We start from the raw sequence: 20,359 nt of genomic DNA, 5'->3' as shown, positions 1-20,359 counted from the left end.
TTGTCATTTTTACTCAAATTGCATTATAGGACTATATAAACATTCAATGCAGCGTAAGAAACCCTAGACTCTCTTCTTTCACCAGAAAAAAACGTTAATTCCTGAAGCTATTAGCTATCTGGCTGGATAGCTATCCAGCTGGCTACTTCGCTAGCACTTTATTTGCTATCTATTAGCTATCCTGCTGGCTCGTTAGCCAATTAGCTGGCTAGTTAGCTATTAGCTATCTATTAGCTAGCTAGCTGTCTATCTATTTGAGTTATTCCGGGTTGTGTGAACGCTTGTGCGTGTGGCTGCCGCTGCTCACCCACAGAAAAACTTTATCCTGTGACTGTAAAGTGACCTTGAGAGGTTTGAAAGGTGCTTATAAATGAAATGTATTATTATTATTATTATTATTATTATTATTATTATTATTATTATTATTATTATTATTATTATTATTAAATGACACGGGTCTGGAGTTATCTGAGCTTGAAATAAGGGCGGTTGTCCAAAATACAATGCAACGCATACATATTGGTTCATATATCGCTTTAACAACCACTAACGCTGTAACAAAGCGCGAACAAGGACAAAAGGGAAATGCTGCCCCCTTGCGGAAGTGAAAAAAAAAAAAAAAAAACATTGACAGAGGTCTGACCAGCGCTTTATCGGCACCCATGCAAGGAATGGCAGTGAATGAGTTAAACATTTGCTACTTGTTGAATTAGAAATACATTTTGATCAAACAAGTTGATGTTTTATGTCATTTCTACCGGGCAAAGACCTTAGTCGCGAGACCTATTAGGTAGGTAGATAGATAGATAGATAGATAGATAGATAGATAGATAGATAGATAGATAGATAGATAGATAGATAGATAGATAGATAGATAGATAGATAGATAGATAGATAGATAGATAGATAGATAGATAGATAGATAGATAGATAGCTCTGATAGGTTCCTTAGGGATATAGGGCCAGGGTGAACCAGCACAACTTTAGTTCGCTGACGAAGCTTTTCGGATGACGAGCGCAATGTCCAAAGAAGTACAGATGACGGCAGAAGAAACCTTTTCCTCGATGGACCACTCCTGTCTGACTGAGTGCCTACACAGACGTACAGTAGCCTAAATTTGCCCGTGGAGACCGCGGCGCTGTGCTCTCACCATGGCGGCCGTCGTCGTGGCGACGGCTTGCGCAGCCGTCTGGTTGGCCTGGTGCTGGGTGGCCTTGATCTTGGCCTGCAGATGTGCCGGCGGATGGAAGTACTTGCACTTCTCGCGAGAACAACGGCTCTTGATGTAGTCCATGCAGACGGTCACCGTGTTGTCGCTGGTATCGATCATGGGGTTGTCGCACGGGTGGGCAAAGCGGCAGTCCGTCTCGCCGCGGGCGCAGTTGCCTCGCTGGAACTCACGACAAACCTGATAACCCCAAAACACACACACACACACACACAAATGCCGGTATCCAACACACAAGACACAAGAAATGACTGTAAGGGGGGAAAAAAGGCTTCAGACGTGTCAAGACTGCACAAGTCATTGATATCCTCGTTGGAAAGGTTTCTTCCGCCGTCATCTGTACTTCTTTGAAGGTGTCAGACATTTCGCTCCTCATCCGAAGAGCTTCGTCAGGGAACTAAAGTTGTGCTGGTAACTCTGGCACTACACAGTGACACCTCAGCTTATGAACTTAATTGGTACCCAGAAAGTGTGTGTAAGGCGAAAAGTTAGTCTGCCAAACATGTATTTCCCATAAGAAACCATTAAAATGAGAATAATCCGTTCCCAGGTCCCCATAAAACATAATATTCTACTAAATAAGCCTTAAAACTACACAAAATATACCTTATTTTATGTATAATAAATGTGTTATTGTATTTTAATTAAATAAATAAACTGTACCGTATAATAAAGTCGTTTTATTGACCTTTGTGATGGTCATTGATGTAGTTGCCTCTTGATGATATCCGAGTGAAGTTGCCGTGCTTTCTCAGTGATAATACCCTCATTCACACAGTCCCCTGCTAGCTGCTTTTCGTTAATCCAAATCAACAAAAGTTTTTCAACCTCTTCTATTGCCTGAGACCGTTGCTTGGACAACACGAAAACACTCTTAGCCAGACGTAGCAATGGTCGATTTAGCGTACTGGTACTGGGACGCTACGTTACTGTATTGTAAACTGTATAATAACGGGCTCATTCGCGAACGCCGCATCACTTATTGTGGCGGCTCCGTGTGTACCCCGAAAAATAGTTTGTATGCCAAGATAAAATGTTCATAAATTTAACGTTCGTAAACCGAAAAGTTCGTAAGCCAAGGAGTTCGTAAACCGAGCTATCACTGTACAGATGACGGCTGAAGAAACCTTTTCATCGATGGACCACTCCTGTACGACTGAAAGCTTACACAGACGTATCCTGGTGGATTTACTCTTTTCATTGAACTAGAAGTACTTCTGAAACCGAAAGCACACCGCGTGAACGTCAACCCACCGAAGCAAGCGGCACCGAGGCCCGAATCACATGGGGGTTCTCAAACGGGCTTCGTGGGAGTGCGTACGTGTCTCTGAAGGATGCGGTTTCATTAGCGAGCTTCATTTATAGTGGTTGCTAAGTGATAGCTAAGCTGGCAAAGACAAACATGTCGAGGCATAACGCGTTTGCATCAGCGAGTAGATCTGGTGAAGAGATGGCAATTGTTTATCTTTCTAAAGGTCGAGGGGGGGGGGGGGGGCACTTGTAGCTGCCGCTGCTCACCCGCAGAAAAAAATATCCTGTGACTGTAAAGTGTCCTTGAGAGTTTTGAAAGGCACTTATAAATGAAATGGATTAATATTATTATTATTATTTGCTATCAATTATTTATCTGGTTAGCTATTTGCTAGGTAGCTAGCTATGTATTCACTATCAAACTGACTGGCTATCTACCTAGGTATCTGTTGGTTATCTATTAGCTAGCTAGCTAGCTTTCTATCTATCTAACTTCACCCACAGAAAAACACATCCTGTGACTGTAAAGTGACCTTGAGAGTTTTGAAAGGCGCTTAGAAATGAAATGGATTATTCTTACTATTATTTCGTCTTGGCATGTTATACTCGTGGTTTTGTTTGCTACTTTGAACCTTTCTGTTCTGATGACTTTGATGTTTGAGATTTTCCTTCCTGGTGACTTTATTTTAATAAAATCTGCAAACCGTGACAATGACACGACCAAACCGGTAGTTTTTGTGTCTTTGTTTTCCAAGGATGCATCTGAGACACTGTTTACCTCCAGCTTGTCTGTTCGCAACAGTTTTTGATTGGCGGATGAGGCGGTCGCCAACGACGCAGGCGGGCTGCCTGGGACGATGACAGGGGTGCTGGGCAAGATTTCTGCGGGTACGAGTCCCACGCTGTGTGACATGGGGGTCAGGTACGGCGCGTAACTCAAAGCCGCGGTGGAGCCGAGACCTTGGCTGACCGGAAAGGTCTGCTGCAGTAGGAAGGACAGTTTACAAATTTATTGAGATACAGCAATCAAAGCAGGATGAGGTCAGGACGCGCCATTTCCTGAAAGCGGGACTGACCACAGGTTGCATGGCTGCGCCGGGAATCATAAATTGCATCTGATGGGCCAACATGGCCGCCGCCGTCTTTTGCTGGATTAGATTATTCCGTCCGTTTATCTCCAGCTGGGTTTTCAGGTGTGCGGGCGGGTGGAGGTACTTGCAGTTCTCCCGTGTGCAGCGGCCCTAGCGGAAGAAGACCCAAACAAAGTGTCAGAGATGTTTGATCGGACACTGAGGACAAAGACTCGAAACCAGAAAGATTGTCTTTACTGCCGGCAGGAGACGTAGCCATTCATGACAGACGGCTGAATTCTGCAGCAATCTGCCAAGCTATTTATTGAGAGTAGATGCAAATTTAAGTGATACATAGTTTTCTTGATTAGAATACCACGCACCTGGGCGTTCTAAGCGCAAACAGCTGTAAGCAACAAAACATTGTCTCTTCTATGAACTGATAAATTTGTAACCTGGCTAATGAGCTCTTCCTGTGAAGGAGTTTCAAGTCATACATTGCTTCGGCGATAAAGAGTTACCCAAGTCCTAAATTCTGTCCAAGGCCAGATCTCCTAGACGAAGATGACAGATTTGAACAACACGAACGAGGTGTGCGTTTGTGTGACTTAGCGTCCCAGTACCAGTACGCTAAGTCGACTATTGCTACCATCCTTAAGAACAAGGAAGCTATTAACGGTGCGTGTGTGGCTAAGGGTGTTTCCGTGTTGTCTAAGCAACGGTCTCAGGCAATAGAAGAAGTTAAAAAACTTCTGTTTATTTGGATTAACGAAAAGCAGCTAGCAGGGGACAGTGTGATTGAGGGTATTATCACCGAGAAAGCACGGCAACTTCACTGGGATAGCATCAAGAGGCAACCTGGTAGTTCGTCATCCATTGACAACTACTATCACAAAGGTAAATAAAATGACTTCATTATACAGTACAGTTAATTTTTTTAATTACAATACAATAGTACATTTATTAGACATAAAATAAGGTATATTTTGTGTAGTTTTAAGGCTTATTTCGTAGAAAATTATGTTTTATGCGGACCTGGGAACGGATTATTCTCATTTTAATGCTTTCTTATGGGAAATAAATGTTTGGAAGACGAACTTTTCACATTTCTGGGAACCAATCAAGTTTGTAAGCTGAGGTATCCCTTTATAAGGCGCACTGGGCTATAAGTCGCATGAATGAATGAAAAACGTTTTCCAAATATAATATATAAATATACATTATACATACATGCAGTCAAGAGAACCCCATTCTGACAAGCAAAACTGAATAAAACCTGTGTCCATTGAAACCCATCAAGCATGTGGCGTTGTGCAGTATATTTGTTTCCCCACCAAACAATTTCCAAATGAAAATAGAACTCCGGCTCGTAGGTTGTGCAAAGCTGGCGCAATGCAGAAAGAGCCGCAACGTTTGTGTAATAATGAGCGCCTCAGCCTGCCTGACCTCTACACACCCCGCAGTGAGTATCTCAAACCTCCTTTTTATGCTTCACGTGAAGCATCTCACACCTGCCCACACAGATGCATATTAAATGCCTGGATCACAACAAGCGTCACCCACGCACACACCGACACCGTCATGCTTGAGGACACACGGGCAAATAAAGTGGCCGTGTCCAACCTGGACGATGTAAAATGTTTGCGGTGAACCCCCAAAGTACACACGTGACAAGAAGGTATACGTGCATAAGGAAGAGAACACATAGATCTGACTCTGCGGCTTTTCACAACCACAGATGGGATTTTCTTGCCACATTCCAAAAGCTTGCATTGTAAGCTGACTAAATGCTCCGAATTGTCCTTGGGTGTGATTTATCTATCCAGCTACTGTATCTATCTAGTTCTGTGTAAGCTCTCAGTCGTACAGGAGTGGTCCATCGATGAGAAGGTTTCTTCAGCCGTCATCTGTACAATTTTGAAGGTTTCGGACGTTTCGCCTCCTATCCAAGAGGCTTCGTCAGCGAACTAACGTCTGACTGAAAATAGGGCCGATACGACCAGTCAGACTTTAGTTCGCTGACGAAGCCTCTTGGATAGGAGGCGAAACGTCCGAAACCTTCAAAATTGTACAGATGACGGCTGAAGAAACCTTCTCATCGATGTATCTATCTAGGCACCAATCTACCCACCCATCAACCAATAGTATCTATCTATCTGTCGTATCTACCTGTCGTATCTACCGTATCTATCTATAGTATCAATCTATAGTATCTAACGTATTTATCGTTTCTATCTATAGTATCTATCGTTTCTATCCATGGTATCTATCGTTTCTATCTATAGTATCTATCGTATCTATCTATGGTATCTATCGTTTCTATCTATGGTATCTATCGTTTCTATCTATAGTATCTATCGTATCTATCATATCTATCTATGGTATCTATCGTTTCTATCTATGGTATATATCATTTCTATCTATAGTATCTATCAATAGTATCTATCTATAGCAGGGGTCTCAAACTCCGGTCCTCGAGGGCCGCAATCCTACATGTTTTCCAAGTCTCCCTGTTGCAACAAAGTCTCAGGTGCATTGCAACAGGGAGACTTGGAAAACATGTAGGAAACAAATCCATATCAAAAATTAATGTTTTATATGGAACGTCGACATGTATGTTTTTATTGAGGTGGTATTTCTAAATTGTGTGATTCTGGCAGACAAAGAACAGTCATCAAAGAACAATACTCTGCGCTGACTGTTCAAAATTGAGGCATTCATCCAAGTGAGCAGAGGTGTTAAGCGCTGCGATGCATTTTCGAAAACACAGCTATTATCCACATCATGTCTGTTTGTTCATTTAAGAGTAAAAACGTCGAACGCAATTATTGCGTCGGTACGGCGTGGCGTTTTAGGTGCTTGGGTATTAGCCAATAATAATAATGCTCATTATCAGGGGTCGCTAGTTTCAGGCAGACAAAGTAGAATATAGAAAGCATATGAAAAGAAGAAAAGCTAAATTGCTGCATCATATAGCTAGCTATCTATCTGGCTAGCTATTCGTTATCTATTGGCTGGCTAGCTAGCTTTCTATCTATTTGCCTTACTTCGGGGTTGAGTGAACGCTGGCGCGTGTAGCTGCCGCTGCTCACCCACAGAAAAAATATCTTGTGACTGTAAAGTGTCCTTGAGAGTTTTGAAAGGCGCTTGTAAATGAAATGTATTATTATTATTACTATTATTATTATTATGTGAAAAAGGGCAGCATTCATTTAGCATGAGATCAATGGCAAAGACAACAGACCTGTTTTTTCACAGATGCACTCACACACACACACACACACACACACACACACACACACACACACACACACACACACACACACACACACACACACACACACACACACAAACACACACGAATACACGCATCTATTCATTACAGCCGTCTATGAAAAAGGATCTATGACAAGCGCCAACCAAGGCTTGTCGGTGATTCAAGCGCCAGCCGGCACTTTATAGCCACGGTTACATGACGCAATTATAGCTTTCAATCGGGCCGCTGGCCTTATCGCCTCTCCTGATAGCCAGCCCGAGGTGGTCCATTGGAAACCTTCTCACCATTAAAAGAAGGAAATTACCACTATACAGCGATACCTCCGTTTAAAACCCATTGGCTTACGAACTTTTCCGTTTACGAATGTTAAATTTATAAAAATTTTACCTTGGCATACAAACTTTTTTTTCATACACGGAGCTGCCTCAATGAGTGATGTGTCGTTCACAAACGAGCCCGTTCTCTCAACAAAATGGCGGCCGACTGTTTTTGTCCTCTATTCCCCGCCCCCCGTCTTCGGTTAAAGCCAAGTGATTGGTCAAGAACGCAGCAGTGAGGGGAGGTGGTTTAAACATTAAAGAAACAGGCAGATGACAGTGAGAACGTTTCAACTTTGATAGTTCAAAAGCAGAGTGTAAACTGCAAGGTTAAAATTCCCATCAATCAGGCTTCACAAACAACCCGCACAAGCCATCTGTACACATGATGCAAAAAGCTATCAACCCAGCTAAACAGAACACAATTGTCCACTCCATTCCATCAAGCCATCAACGACCATCACAAAGGTAAATATAACGACTTTATTACACAGTACAGTTTATTTCTTTAATTATAATACAACAGCACATTTATTGTCCATAAAATAAGGTATATGTTGTGTAGTTTTAAGGCTTAGAAAATTAGAAAATTATGTTTTATGGGGACGTGGGAACGGATTATTCTCATTTTAATGGTTTCCTATGGGAAATAAATTTTTGGGATACACACTTTTCGCCTGACACACTCTGTGTGGGAACCAATTAAGTTTGTAAGCCAAGGTATCACCGTATAGATTTGACATCCATCCCTCGTCTGGACTTCACCATGACATCTTCATGAGTGGCCCAAATTGTGCCCACCTCCTGGATGAATGGTGGGTGTCATAAGTGCTGCATGTCTGTGGGTGGCAGAGAGACACAAGAGGGCCAGTCTTGTCTATGAAGTCTGCAGAATAGCGCTTCAGTTCGCCACTGTAACAATTTGCATTTTGCCTTCAAAGGCCGCTCTATCCTCTACTTACGAGGGACACAGAACGCTTGGCGGCCTGTACGACCGCGCAGTCTAAAACATGCAATTAAAGTGAATATTTGACAGTGTTTGAGTCACACATGTTTATACCATCACTTTTATTTTGAAATAAATCGAGGTCACCACCAAGAGTACTAGTTGGAGTTGTCAATTTTGGTGATAAAGTTGTGGATGATGAGGAAATGATTGAAGCACCGTGCTAATCCGTCGTTAACTCATTCATTGCCAGACGTGCTATATTTGATTCAGTGCTATATTTTGAATGAGATGCATGTTTAAAGGACAACTGACATCACTTTTTTGTTTCCTAACTGACATCAGAAAAAAAAAACAATCAAAAAAATAATAATAATCATAATAATAATACTAATACTAATACTACTAATAATAATACATTTCATTTCTAAGCACCTTTAAAAACTCTCAGGGTCAGTTTACAGTCACAGAATAAGTTTTTCTGTGGGAGAGCAGCGGCAGCCACACGCGCCAGCGTTCACTCAACCCGGAAGTAACTCAAATAGATAGAAAGCTAGCTAATATATAGCTAATAACTAGCCAGCTAGATTGCTAGACAGATACATAGCTAATAGCTAGCTAAATAGCTTATATATAGCCAGCTGGACAGCTAATAGATAGCAATACTTATGGAAATGGATAAAGAAAAAGGGTGTCACAAAAGCAGAAGCACACACAATGGATGCACAAACACACTAAATACTACCGCTACTAATTAGTGTGCGAATAGCTAGATAGCTAGCCAGATAGCTAGCTAATAGCCAGCTAGTCAGCTAATTTCTCCACTGCGAGACTAATAAAGGCAAATCCAATCCAAGATATAGCCAGCTTGACAGCTAATAGATAGAAAATAGATAGCTAGCTATATAGCTAGCTAATGTAGATTGCCTGCTAGCTAGATAGCCAGCCAGCTAATTTCTCCACTGCGAGACTAATAAAGGCAAATCCAATCCAATCCAATCCAATCCAATATAGTAGTGTGTGAATAGCTAGATAGCTAGCCAGATAGCTAGCTAATAGCCAGCGAGACAGCTAATTTCTCCACTGCGAGACTAATAAAGGCAAATCAAATCCAAGATATAGCCAGCTTGACAGCTAAGAGATAGCAAATAGATAGATAGCTATATAGCTAGCTAATGTAGATTGCCTGCTAGCTAGATAACCAGCCAGCTAATTTCTCCACTGCGAGACTAATAAAGGCAAATCCAATCCAATATATAGCCAGCTAGATAGCCATCTTGACAGCTAAGAGATAGCAAATAGATAGCTAGCTATGTAGCTAGCTACCGTAGATGGCCTGCTAGCTAGATAGCCAGCCAGCCAGATAGACAGCTGGATAGCCAGATAAATAAAAAAGAAGTGAACAACATGAAAAAAATATAAACATTCGAAATCCTGACTGATACATCAATTAATTGATTAGGGGTGGTGTCCTATCATTTTTGTTTTGTCATCTCTGTAATCTATAAATTGTGGCGCAATTCATTTTCTAAATGTGAGAAACTGGAACAGTCGTTTAGGGCCATATTAACATGCTAACCTCATTTGTGTTACATTTTCATTTCATTGCGCCCGCCCATCCGTTTACCTGAACCGCCTTCTTCTCACCAGGGACAAAAGTGTGCCGGAGCCAATCTAAGCTGTCATTGGGCGAAGGGCACGGTGCACTCTGAGCTAGTTGCTAGCCCGTTCCCTTGATGAATGCATTTACAGGATACAGTTTATAGAATAAAAATGGTTGATTTCAATGAGGTGTTATTTGCTGTCATTTGTTATAATTAGGAAATGAAAATGGTAAACATTCACATAATGGCTCGTTAAAGGACAACCGACGCCTCCGGACAAGGTGTGTCCATAATTTGTCAAAATCACTAGAAGTGACTTCTACGGAGCATATTTTACAAAGATTACACCGCATATAGCTATATTTAACCTTTTAAGACTTGCGGCAAATATTTAGGAAGTCTTGTTTTGGAGTTGGTGACGAGTCCGCACGTGACGTCACTGAAGGAACGCCCCTGACCGAAAAAGCGACACACAATGCATTTTGGGTACTTTGGTCTGAAAACTTCGTGTTGGTCCGTGTTAATGGTGAAATTAGAAGGAAAACACATAAATAACGCGCTGGTGAATCGTATGTTGCACCAAGACTACTATTTGATACTGGTTGACACAAATTCCCAGCGGACAAATCAGCCCATTTCCACCGGAGCTTGGGCGCCATCTTGTGAATTTTCTGGGACGCTATATTGCTGTCATTGACGGCACGAATGGATACGGTAAGACTCCTTTAATCGATTGCAAACATGTATGCTTTCCTCTTCAGAACTATTTGAATCATATTCATAACTTGATGAGTAACAAGAAAGCATCTTCTCCCAATCTGAAGGCATTGTTTTGATTCTAGAGCAAGGCAAGACATCCTGGCGTCACGTCACGAACAAGGGGGTGGGATCTTCTTAAACTCGCCATCTCCGAGGTCATTTTGAAGTAGTTTTAGGAGACTTTAAGTCATTTTTATCGGTGTTTTGCATTTGACTAAAAATATCAGCCTGCATGTTTTGGGTATTTTAGTGGAGTAACAAGTCCCGAATAAGTCCTGTGAAGGAGTCAACCAAGTACTGAATTAGTCCAAGGCCAGATCTCCGACATGATTACGACAGGTTAACAGGCTGTGCCTGTCCACCTCAGATTGACCCCAGGTTTCTCTCTGCTTCCATCGTGGGCTTTGTGTTCTGTGGCTATAACTAACCTTGAAACCTTGAAATATAATAACTACTATTCTGTCTATTCTATATACAGTCAAAAACTGATTCCTGACTCTGGGGAATGGTTGTGGGTCTGCAGTTTTGAAGAGTTGCTCATCTGTAATCCAACTCAAGGATGGAGCAATGCTGCTTTAGTTAATCTGATCATCTGTGACCTGCTGAGACATGGAACCCACCATGCAGATCTTCTCTAATCTGCACGCACACAATACGGTCCGGTGCATAGACTCATTATCTAGGAATCCCCATTATGGGCCTGATAAAGCAGTCCCAGGTTAAGATCTGCAGACCTAGAGTGTGAGATTTGCTGTGAGAATAAATGCGGTAGAATTCCGTTGTCAACCAAGAACTACGGGTAACATCCGAGTTACGACCGGCACGAGTTACGACCACCCGTACTTACGACCACGACCTTTTTTTTAATTCTACGCCTGGCACCGCAACGCCCAAGCAGCCGGCAGCGCGTACTACAATTTTGGCCAGCCTAGAATGTCACACACTCGCACAGCAATCTACTGCGTGACTGCACTCAATACAGTAGTTATACAGTGCAGATATCGTCTCGGCAACATCTCCTGTAGTACTGTACACTGCATTCTTTCCTTCGGCGTCCGCCTGAGTCGATAATAAAACATCGATAATATGAAATATAAAATGATAAAAACGACACTAAAAGTTATCACATTTATAAATGAACTGTAAACAGTTTGGTATATAATAGTATTCAATAGAAAATGTTGCTTAAAAACAACAGATTGACATCGTTTACTATCCTGTTCGCCATTTTGAATGGATTTCGACTTACGACCGTTTGACTTACGACCGTTTTGTCGGAACGGAACCCGGTCGTAACTCGGATATTACCTGTATAACTAGCCAAATCGGTGAGACTTGAAGAAAATAGGTTACACACATTTTTTCTTTCGTCCTACTTAAAAAAGGAACTGTGACACAATCCCAAGAGAGAACAGCGAGCCTTTTGCTAATTTTGCATCCATTTCAGTCACTACTGACATTCGAGGCTGTGAGGACCGGAGCGCTCTAAAAATAAAACCAAAACCTACTACTACAAACGCAGACGAGAATAAAAAGAAATAGACAGAGCTAAAACATTTGAATCTCGGTGCCTCATTCAAACGCATGTCAGGGCATGTCGAGACGTTTTTTTTTTCAATCCATAGGACAGATGAAGAAAGATAATGAGATGGAAGGAAGAGTGCAGATCTGTGTATCAAAGCCTCTTTGGAACACACTCAGCAGATAGCGGACCAGGCATCTCACGGCTGCTTACTCCCACCCCACTTTAGAGATTAAAGCTTTGGTTGCTGACAAAAAGAAAGTTGAAAGAGCTATCGGTTCATCATTCGCAAGAGAGAGAGAAAGTATGCAAGAATGCAGGTGGGTCAAACTGGTTGCAGTTGTGAAGAGGCCAAATACCGCCTCATTTGGAGCTCAAATAGGGCACATACCGCCGCTTCATTTGGAGCTCAAATAGGCTCGGACGAGTAAAATCCTCAGTGGGTATGCTAATCAGTATCATAATAATACATGTAATTTCTAAGCGCCTTTCGAAACCCTCAAGGTCACTTTACAGTCACTCGATAAGTTTTTTTCTGTGGGTGAGCAGCGGCAGCCACACACGGCAGCGTTCACTCAACCCGGAAGTAACTCAAATAGATAGAAAGCTAATGGATAGCAAATAAACAGCGAATAGACTCCCAGATAGCCAACAGCTAGACAGCTAACAGCCAGCCAGCTAGACGGCAAATAGCTAGCGAGCTAATGGATAGCTAATAAATAGTGAATAGACAGCCAGATAGCCAACAGCTAGACCGCTAACAGCCAGACAGCTAATAGCTAGCCAGCTGGCTAATGCATATGTATAGCTAATAAATAGCTAATAGATAGCCAACAGCTAGCCAGATAGGCAGCTAACAGCCAGCCAGCTAGACAGCTAATAACTAGCTAGCTAGCTAATGAATAGCTAATAAATAGCTAATAGATAGCCAGACAGCCAACAGCTATCCAGCTGATAGCCAGCCAGCTAATAGCTAGCCATATAGATAGCTAATAGCTATTATTATTATTGTTATTAACCCTTTCATGGCCAAGGGAATAGAGCCTCGCCTTGATCCGGTTGTTGTTTAATGGCTGTGACAGGCCCCAAAGGATGTTTGCTCTCTTGTGGCTCGAATACAAACCCCCCCCCCCCCCCACGTGGTCTCCATGCAGTCGACGAAAACAGGAGAAGCCTATTTAACACCGTTGCATTGAAATAACTCTTTATCAGCCATATTTGATAACTCAAAATGCCAGAAACACTCAGAAGCACCGTCGTGGGACTTTTCTTACCGACCGATTTGTGAAGATAAACAATGCAAAATAAAGAAATAATAAACAGCGATATCTTAGCTTACGAACGCTTTAGCTCACAAACTTTTCGCATCACGAACATTAAAATCGCGGGTATATAGTCTTGGCTGACGAACTAGTTTTCGGCGGATGAACCAAACTACACAGTGCCACGGTGGCTTGCGGACTATTTTTTGTCACCCCTTTTCATTGAGTGCGGACGTGATTTGTTATCGAGTGTAGTACTTTTGCTATTATGGGAGCGAAAAAGACCCCACCACAGGCTAGTGTTCTGCCGAAGAGAACACAAAATAAAATTACAGTCGAGCAGAAGAAGGAGAACATCGAAAAACACGAACGAGGTGTGCGTTTGTGTGACTTAGCTTCCCAGTACCAGTACGCATATGTTGTAGCAACATGCGCTAATCATAATCGACTTGCGATGGTGCTGGCGCAGTGGCATTACAAAGTTGCGTGAGTGGCTGTCAAAATGGCGCAAGGGCGTGGCCCAGATGAATCCCTGAGCCTTTCGAACGACTTAGTCCAGAAATGGATTAGACCTAATTTTGGTAGAAGGCCCCAAAAGATTGCTTTTGTTGCCTCATTACAAGCAGCCAATTAAGGGCAAATCTGTCTCATTATAAGTGTTGGCCTCTGGGGACTGTTGGCTGTCTGTCTGTTGAATTGTTTGTAACTACCTAAGACGGTGTGTGTTCGCGTGTGTGTTTGTGTGTGTGTGTGTGTGTTTGTGTGTGTGTGCGCACGTGTGTAGGAATCTTGTGTCTTGGCAAATGGGTCACCTTTTTACACTGTAAAGGAGACACTAAACAAGTCATTGGGGAGCAGTCAACATCATTTCAGAGAAGAGACTAATCATGATACAGTGATGCCTTGGCTTACGAACTTAATTGGTTCCCAAACAGAGTGTGCAAGGTGAAAAGTGTGTATCCCAAAAATTAATTTCCCATAGGAAACCATTAAAATGAGAATAATCCGTTCCCATGAGGTCTCCATAAAATATAATTTTCAACTAAAAAAGCTTAAAACGACAAACAATATACCTTACTCTATGTATAATAAATGTGCAATTGTATTATAATGAAAGAAATACACTGCACGGTCTAATAAAGTTGTTTTATTGACCTTTGTGATGGTCGTTGATGGCTTGATGGAATGCAGTGACTGGTTTCATCAGCATTAAACACTTGATGAGGAACATAGCCTTCTTTCACCATCTTGAAGAATGATCCCTTGCATTCTTTGCGATAATTTTACTTATCCTACCTATCCCAAAAATTAATTTCCCATAGGAAACAATTAAAATGAGAATAATCCGTTCCCAGGTCCCCATAAAATATAATTTTCTAAGCCTTAAAACTACATAAGGGTGTGAAGGGTCCAGTAGGACTGCAGAAGTCATCCTGGTCAACTTCCTCCGACTACACCTACAGTATATCTCACGTCTTGATTTTATTTTTATTATTATTTGTCTGCGAATGAGGAGGACCATTGGTGCAATGGATGAAGTCAGATCTCACTCAGCCTCGTGAGTACCTCCATTGTGTCTGTGCAAATGATCTCCGGGGGTGCACTGGCTCATACCGGACAGCACACACACCATGTTTGCTTATCGAGGGTGTGGTCCATTGCAAGAGGATTACATAAAGGAATGCAGCCAAACCAATTTTTAAACATAGAACAGGGATCTAAGAGCAGAAGTTACAAGTTCATGTGCACTGAATGGCCCTTAGGGTAAAATCAGATAAGTTGAAGGGCACTCATGAGAGGTGGGAGAAATGATCATGATGCAAATATAAACTGTGTGTATCATTTGTTATTTTCATTTTCAATTGACCATCAAAACTAAATAGTGACTTCAATTTTTTTGTTGTTTGAAATCTAACATAAAACAAAAAATGGAAAGAAATGGAAGTTAGTATTAAAATCTACTGTATTAAAATCAAACTCAGTCTTTACGCGAGAAGAACTGAGCATTAAAAACTTCACATGCATACCTGATGTGACAGTGAACATGACAACAGCCTTCAGCTTCATAGGTCAAGATGATCGGCTAACTGAGGCACGGCGTTGAGCTAATTTAAGCATATGACAGCATACACCCGTTGACCATTTGGAGCTTTGACGCTATAAATCTTAGTTGGTTTCAAATTGTTCTGTTTGTTTGACAATCTTTGAAAGTCCTGTGAAGTTCCGTGACGCAGCTAACGACAGTACAGTAATAACTCAGCTCAAAAACTTAATTGGTTGCCAGAAAGTGTGTGTGTAAAGCGAAAAGTTCATCTGCCAAACATTTATTTCCCATAAGAAACCATTAAAATGAGAATAGTCCGTTCCCAGGTCCCCATAAAACCTAAATTTCTACAAAATAAGCCTTAAAACTACACAAAATATACCTTATTTTATGTATAATAAATGTGCTATTTTATAGTAATTCAAGAAATAAACGGTACTGGATAATAAAGTCGTCTTATTGACCTTTGTGATGGTCGTTAATGTAGTTGCCTCTTGATGATATCTGAGTGAAGTTGCCGTGCACACTAGCCTGTGGTGGGGTCTTTTTCGGTCCAATAATAGCAAAAGTACTACACTCGATAACAAACCACGTCCGCACTCAATGACAACGGGTGACAAACAAGTCCGACACCCACCGTGGCGCTGTTCGACCGTGTGGTTTGCTGTTCATCCCCCGAAAACTAGTCCGCCAGCCACTGTTGCGCTGTGTGGTTAGGTTCGTCTGCCGAAAACTAGTTCGTCACCCGAGACTATATGCTCCCGAATTTAATGTTCGTGAGGCGAAAGGTTTGTGAGCCGAAGCGTTCGTATGCGGAGGTATCACTTGTATTGTAAGAGAATACGCTTACCTTTAAAGAGTCAAAACAGGCAATCACTCTCCCATTTTCCACCTGGCAGCTTTTTGACGGGTGGGCGAATTTGCACTCTTCGTCACTGCGTGAGCAAGTCCCTCTCTGAAACTGCCGACACACTTCCAGGGTCAGCCATTTTGTGTCACGTATAGAGGCGATATTCAGAGCCATGTCTGCGTCGCCGGCTGAGTCGGTCGTCCTCTAGGGAGCGGTTACAATGTATTCCAGGAAAAGCCGTAAACAAGTGATGGAAGTTGCAGCTGAAACGAAACCACTTTCCCTCAGAGAGGATATGACTGGTCGCCGTTAGACAAGGAAGGGAAGGTAAGGGACTGGTGGAGTCTTGTGCGTTAGCAGGGCATGGGACTGCACTGCTTCTGTGGTACTTGCCACTTAAACTGTGGATTGTTCATCATTCAGTAAGTAAGACTCAAGCGCAACCTCAAGTAAAAGGCAGAGAAAGCGTGCTATGAGATGAGTTCAGTTGTTTGTCCTGGCGTCGTCCAGACGTCCAAAAACGTATGGTGTCTCAGTCTTGGGGAATACGTTGAGAGGGGGTATAGCTGAGTGTCCGACTGCGACTCCAGGAGGGCTAGGGAAGTCTTGCAAAAAGTCAGGGATCATCAATTCAGGATGTCCTCACAAGGAACTTTCTATCAGGAATCTGGAGTGGAGAGACCAAGATACACAGAATCAGACCATTGGCACAATCGTAGGTGATTTTTTTTTCTTTCTTTTGTGGCTAGCTAAAATAGACAGCAGTCGGTAATACAAGGCTTACACAACAGACAAATCAGGGAATGGCAAGACTTTCAGAGATGTGAGCGAAGGGACAAGACGAGAACCTCTGGATTTGACTCGCCCCAGTATAGCCATGCTGGCTTGATGGTAGATTCAAACAACAACAACAAAAATAAATAAATAAACACCCAGCACAGATTTAGTCTGAGCAGCTGTCCAGTAGCAAGAAGAGTGACTGAGGCAGATGCAGATGCCAGTGCTAGACATGATCAGGACACAGGCTAGCTGTAATATTCACTGGTTCCTCGCTGTCAAAACATGAGATCAGCTGACTGACACGCACCATTCTATGTGTGCAGTTGTCTGTATCACAAATGACATCTTTATGCTTATACAAATTGTATTCAAACGTAAAAAATATGACTTTCAATGCATAAAACATCCAATTAACACAGTGCTTAGTTCACGGTTCACATACAGTAAAGTCTCGTTATATCGATATTCAAGGGAGTCCGAAAAAATATCGATATAACCGGGACTATCGATATATCCGATATCGATATAACGAGACTTTACTGTATTTGGTGTACAGACGCTCACCAACTTACGAACATTCGAGTCATGAATAATGGCACATATGAACATTTTTGCAGGTACAGTATGTCAAAAAATGTTTGGACAGAGATGCTGTAGGTTAGATGTTGTATTTCATGCGCTTTTACGGTCCAGCTCGCTTGTGATTGGATGCGTACTGTGCTACACCCACACAGACACATTAGAGATTTCAAGGGCTGGATGTTTACGCGACGGACCAATCAGCGCCCGGGCTATGCTGACGTGTTCCCAGGGAGTTCAGGCTCCGATCCGCCGAGATTGCTTACGATTGGCTGCGTCGAATATTTGGGCGGGGAGGAAATCCCTCTTCCCAGTTGACGCTCCAGGAGGACGCGATACATAACAAAAAGTAATGGCGGCTCCAGTAATGACCCGAGGATATATGTCGTTGTACTACACTAGGTGTGAATTTATTTGACGACAGTTAGAGCGTCTGTGTTTTATACTTCCCTCTTTAGTATTTAACTTGAACATACATTCCATACAAAATACAGTAAAGTCTCGTTATATCGATATTCAAGGGAGTCCGAAAAAATATCGATATAACCGGGACTATCGATATATCCGACCCTGTTTGCATGTAATTTGCTCCGTGCGTGCATAGAAATAGTATCGATATAACCGGGACTATCGATATATCCGATATCGATATAACGAGACTTTACTGTATAGCACTGAAGCAACTTACGAACAAATTCACCTTACGAACGACCGCTCGGAACATATAAGGTGGGGAACGTCTGTACTATGATTCTCCATTATACCATTATCATCAGTAATATCATTCCTACCTTGTATGAATTGTACAACTATTTCTGTTGCATAATTCGACTTAGTGTTGAGTGTTAGCTTGTTGTCTATCCATTTCAATGAGACCAACATCATTTTTTTAACTGGGTGAACGGATATTGAAGGAAGTTTTTTTCCTGAAATAGCCCACCAACGCGAGGATGTTCCACCCCTCTTGAATCCAGGCCATGGTGGAACCGCAACCTGTCCCATTTGTCTTATCACGGCTGACGAAAAGAGAAAGCCAATGGTTCTGAAGACCTGTTTCCCTCTGTAAGGTATGATTTAATTTCATAACGTCTCCCCGTGGACGGAGACAATCGCTGTTGAAGAGACAGTCAGGTGAAAACCATGCCAGAGTTGGTTGACCTTTAACAATTAAACCTCAATTATTTTTAGAACTCATAAAAAGTCTGCCGAGAAGCTACCCTACTTTGTCAAAATGAATGCAAGGGAAACGGTGCCATTTCCATCCCTCTTCCTAATTGCGATAATTTTCTCTTCTGGAAATGATTGCTCTGTGGTTTGGGAAGACATCACATAGTTTTAGTTTTTTTTTGGGAGGCACGTTTGAGGGTCACAAAACTGTCATTCAAGATGTGAAACTTGAGATTGCATTGCCCGACTCCATTTTATGTGTGGCTGCCGCTGCTCACCCACAGAATCCGTATCCTGTGACTGTAAAGTGACCTTGAGAGTTTTGAAAGGCGCTTATAAATAAAATGGATTATTATTATTTTTATCAATACAACTTTGGTTTTGTGCGGCTCCCCTCTCCCTGCAAATTGGCGTTTTCGTGTTTATTATGTTTGTTAACGTCATTATAAGTGCCTTGCATGCTGGGTCCGAGAGGACAGTCAGTTCATCTGTTCTATATGTAATGCATATTAGCATATTTGACAATAAAGCTGACTTTCACTTTTGACTTTGTTGTTCAGATTTAGGTATGACAACATCATAAACATATTTTGCTTTAGCCAAATTTAGCTCTTGCTAGAGTCTATATTTATTTACACTAAAGCTAAACCAGGAATCCATGAATGGTCAGATGGTGCCACACCCAATGTTTTGATTTCAGAGATTAACACATTCACAATAAGACATTCAAATCTGTCAAATAACATGTTACAGATAAATATTCAATCATATCACTGATTAATATTCATTCAAATTCACTGAATGATGCAAATCATGCTGGACATTGGGCAGCGCTAACCTGTTTAAGGGCTAACGTTGGTGTTTAGAGTTTGTGTGCACTTCTACGTCGAAAAGACGGAATGACCTGCGAACTAGAGCCCACATTACTCTAAAAATGCACGACGGTAGGACACCTTATGGATTACGGATGCTTACTAAAGCCAGCTGGAAAGGGCATTATCTTACTAGTCTGCTTAATTGTATGAGAGTCAGCGCTTCTGGGGTCTCTCATGTGAAAGTCATTGTCTTGACCTCTGAATACAGTACCTCGTACAGTATGTAACCTCTTTGGCTAGTAGGTCTACACTCTATGATTGAGTGCTGCAATTGCTACTTCATTTCACTGGAAGCATTGAGACAAGGTTAGCATGCCGTAGGTCCTTTGTGGATAGTAGAAAAAACTGAATTCCAGTAAAGTTGGGATGTTGTATAAAATGAAAATGCAACAAGAATACAAGGATCTCCGGGTAATATGACCGAGTGTCCTTGAGCAAGATACTGAACCCCCAGTTTCTACTAATGCTGTGTGATCAGTAGGTGAATGAGTAAACGCTATGACAATCTTAGATTATTTTTTTGACTTTTATTCAATTGAATACAAAGTCTATGAAAGACCAAAAGATATTTAGACTTCTAACAAACAACTTTTTAAAACTCATTCACTGCCATTCCCAAATGTATTCGGGAATTGAAAATGTGACGTGGAGCGCCATTTAGGAATTTGTTCGGGTTTGTTTTTTCTTGTGAGTTGGGGTGCCGATAAAGCGCTGGTCAGGACCGCTTGCAATATTTTCTCTCCTACGAGATGGTAGAATTTGCCCTTTGTACTGATGCCCCCATTTCCATTGCAGATAACTCCAGACCTATATAACTTGGGTATTAA

At 41.9% G+C, this 20,359-nt stretch overlaps 1 protein-coding gene across 8 annotated transcripts in view; it reads right to left on the bottom strand.

Annotated features, from left to right (window-relative positions):
- LOC148902697 (muscleblind-like protein 2a) overlaps window positions 1-20,359 on the bottom strand; it is a 31,758-nt gene that overhangs the window by 5,751 nt on the left and 5,648 nt on the right. For 7 of the 8 annotated variants that reach the window (XR_016113590.1, XM_088987487.1, XM_088987650.1 and 4 more), the window contains exons 2-5: window positions 16,132-16,798; window positions 3,557-3,721; window positions 3,259-3,462; window positions 1,152-1,409 (exon numbers count right to left, since the gene is read on the bottom strand). Coding sequence is in view for 7 of the 8 variants with exons in the window: in XM_088987487.1 (XP_088843613.1) it covers window positions 1,152-1,409; window positions 3,259-3,462; window positions 3,557-3,721; window positions 16,132-16,305 (801 nt within the window). In the remaining variant the exon portion in view is untranslated. The remainder of the gene's footprint in view (window positions 1-1,151; window positions 1,410-3,258; window positions 3,463-3,556; window positions 3,722-16,131; window positions 16,799-20,359) is intronic. The other variant, XM_088987572.1, reaches the window with a different exon arrangement.

Source organism: Hippocampus bargibanti, linkage group LG01, assembly GCF_051943395.1.
Source record: "Hippocampus bargibanti isolate YZ-2025 linkage group LG01, ASM5194339v1, whole genome shotgun sequence".
In the NCBI taxonomy this organism is placed as follows: domain Eukaryota; kingdom Metazoa; phylum Chordata; class Actinopteri; order Syngnathiformes; family Syngnathidae; genus Hippocampus; species Hippocampus bargibanti.
This window is presented reverse-complemented; position numbering and strand designations above follow the sequence as displayed.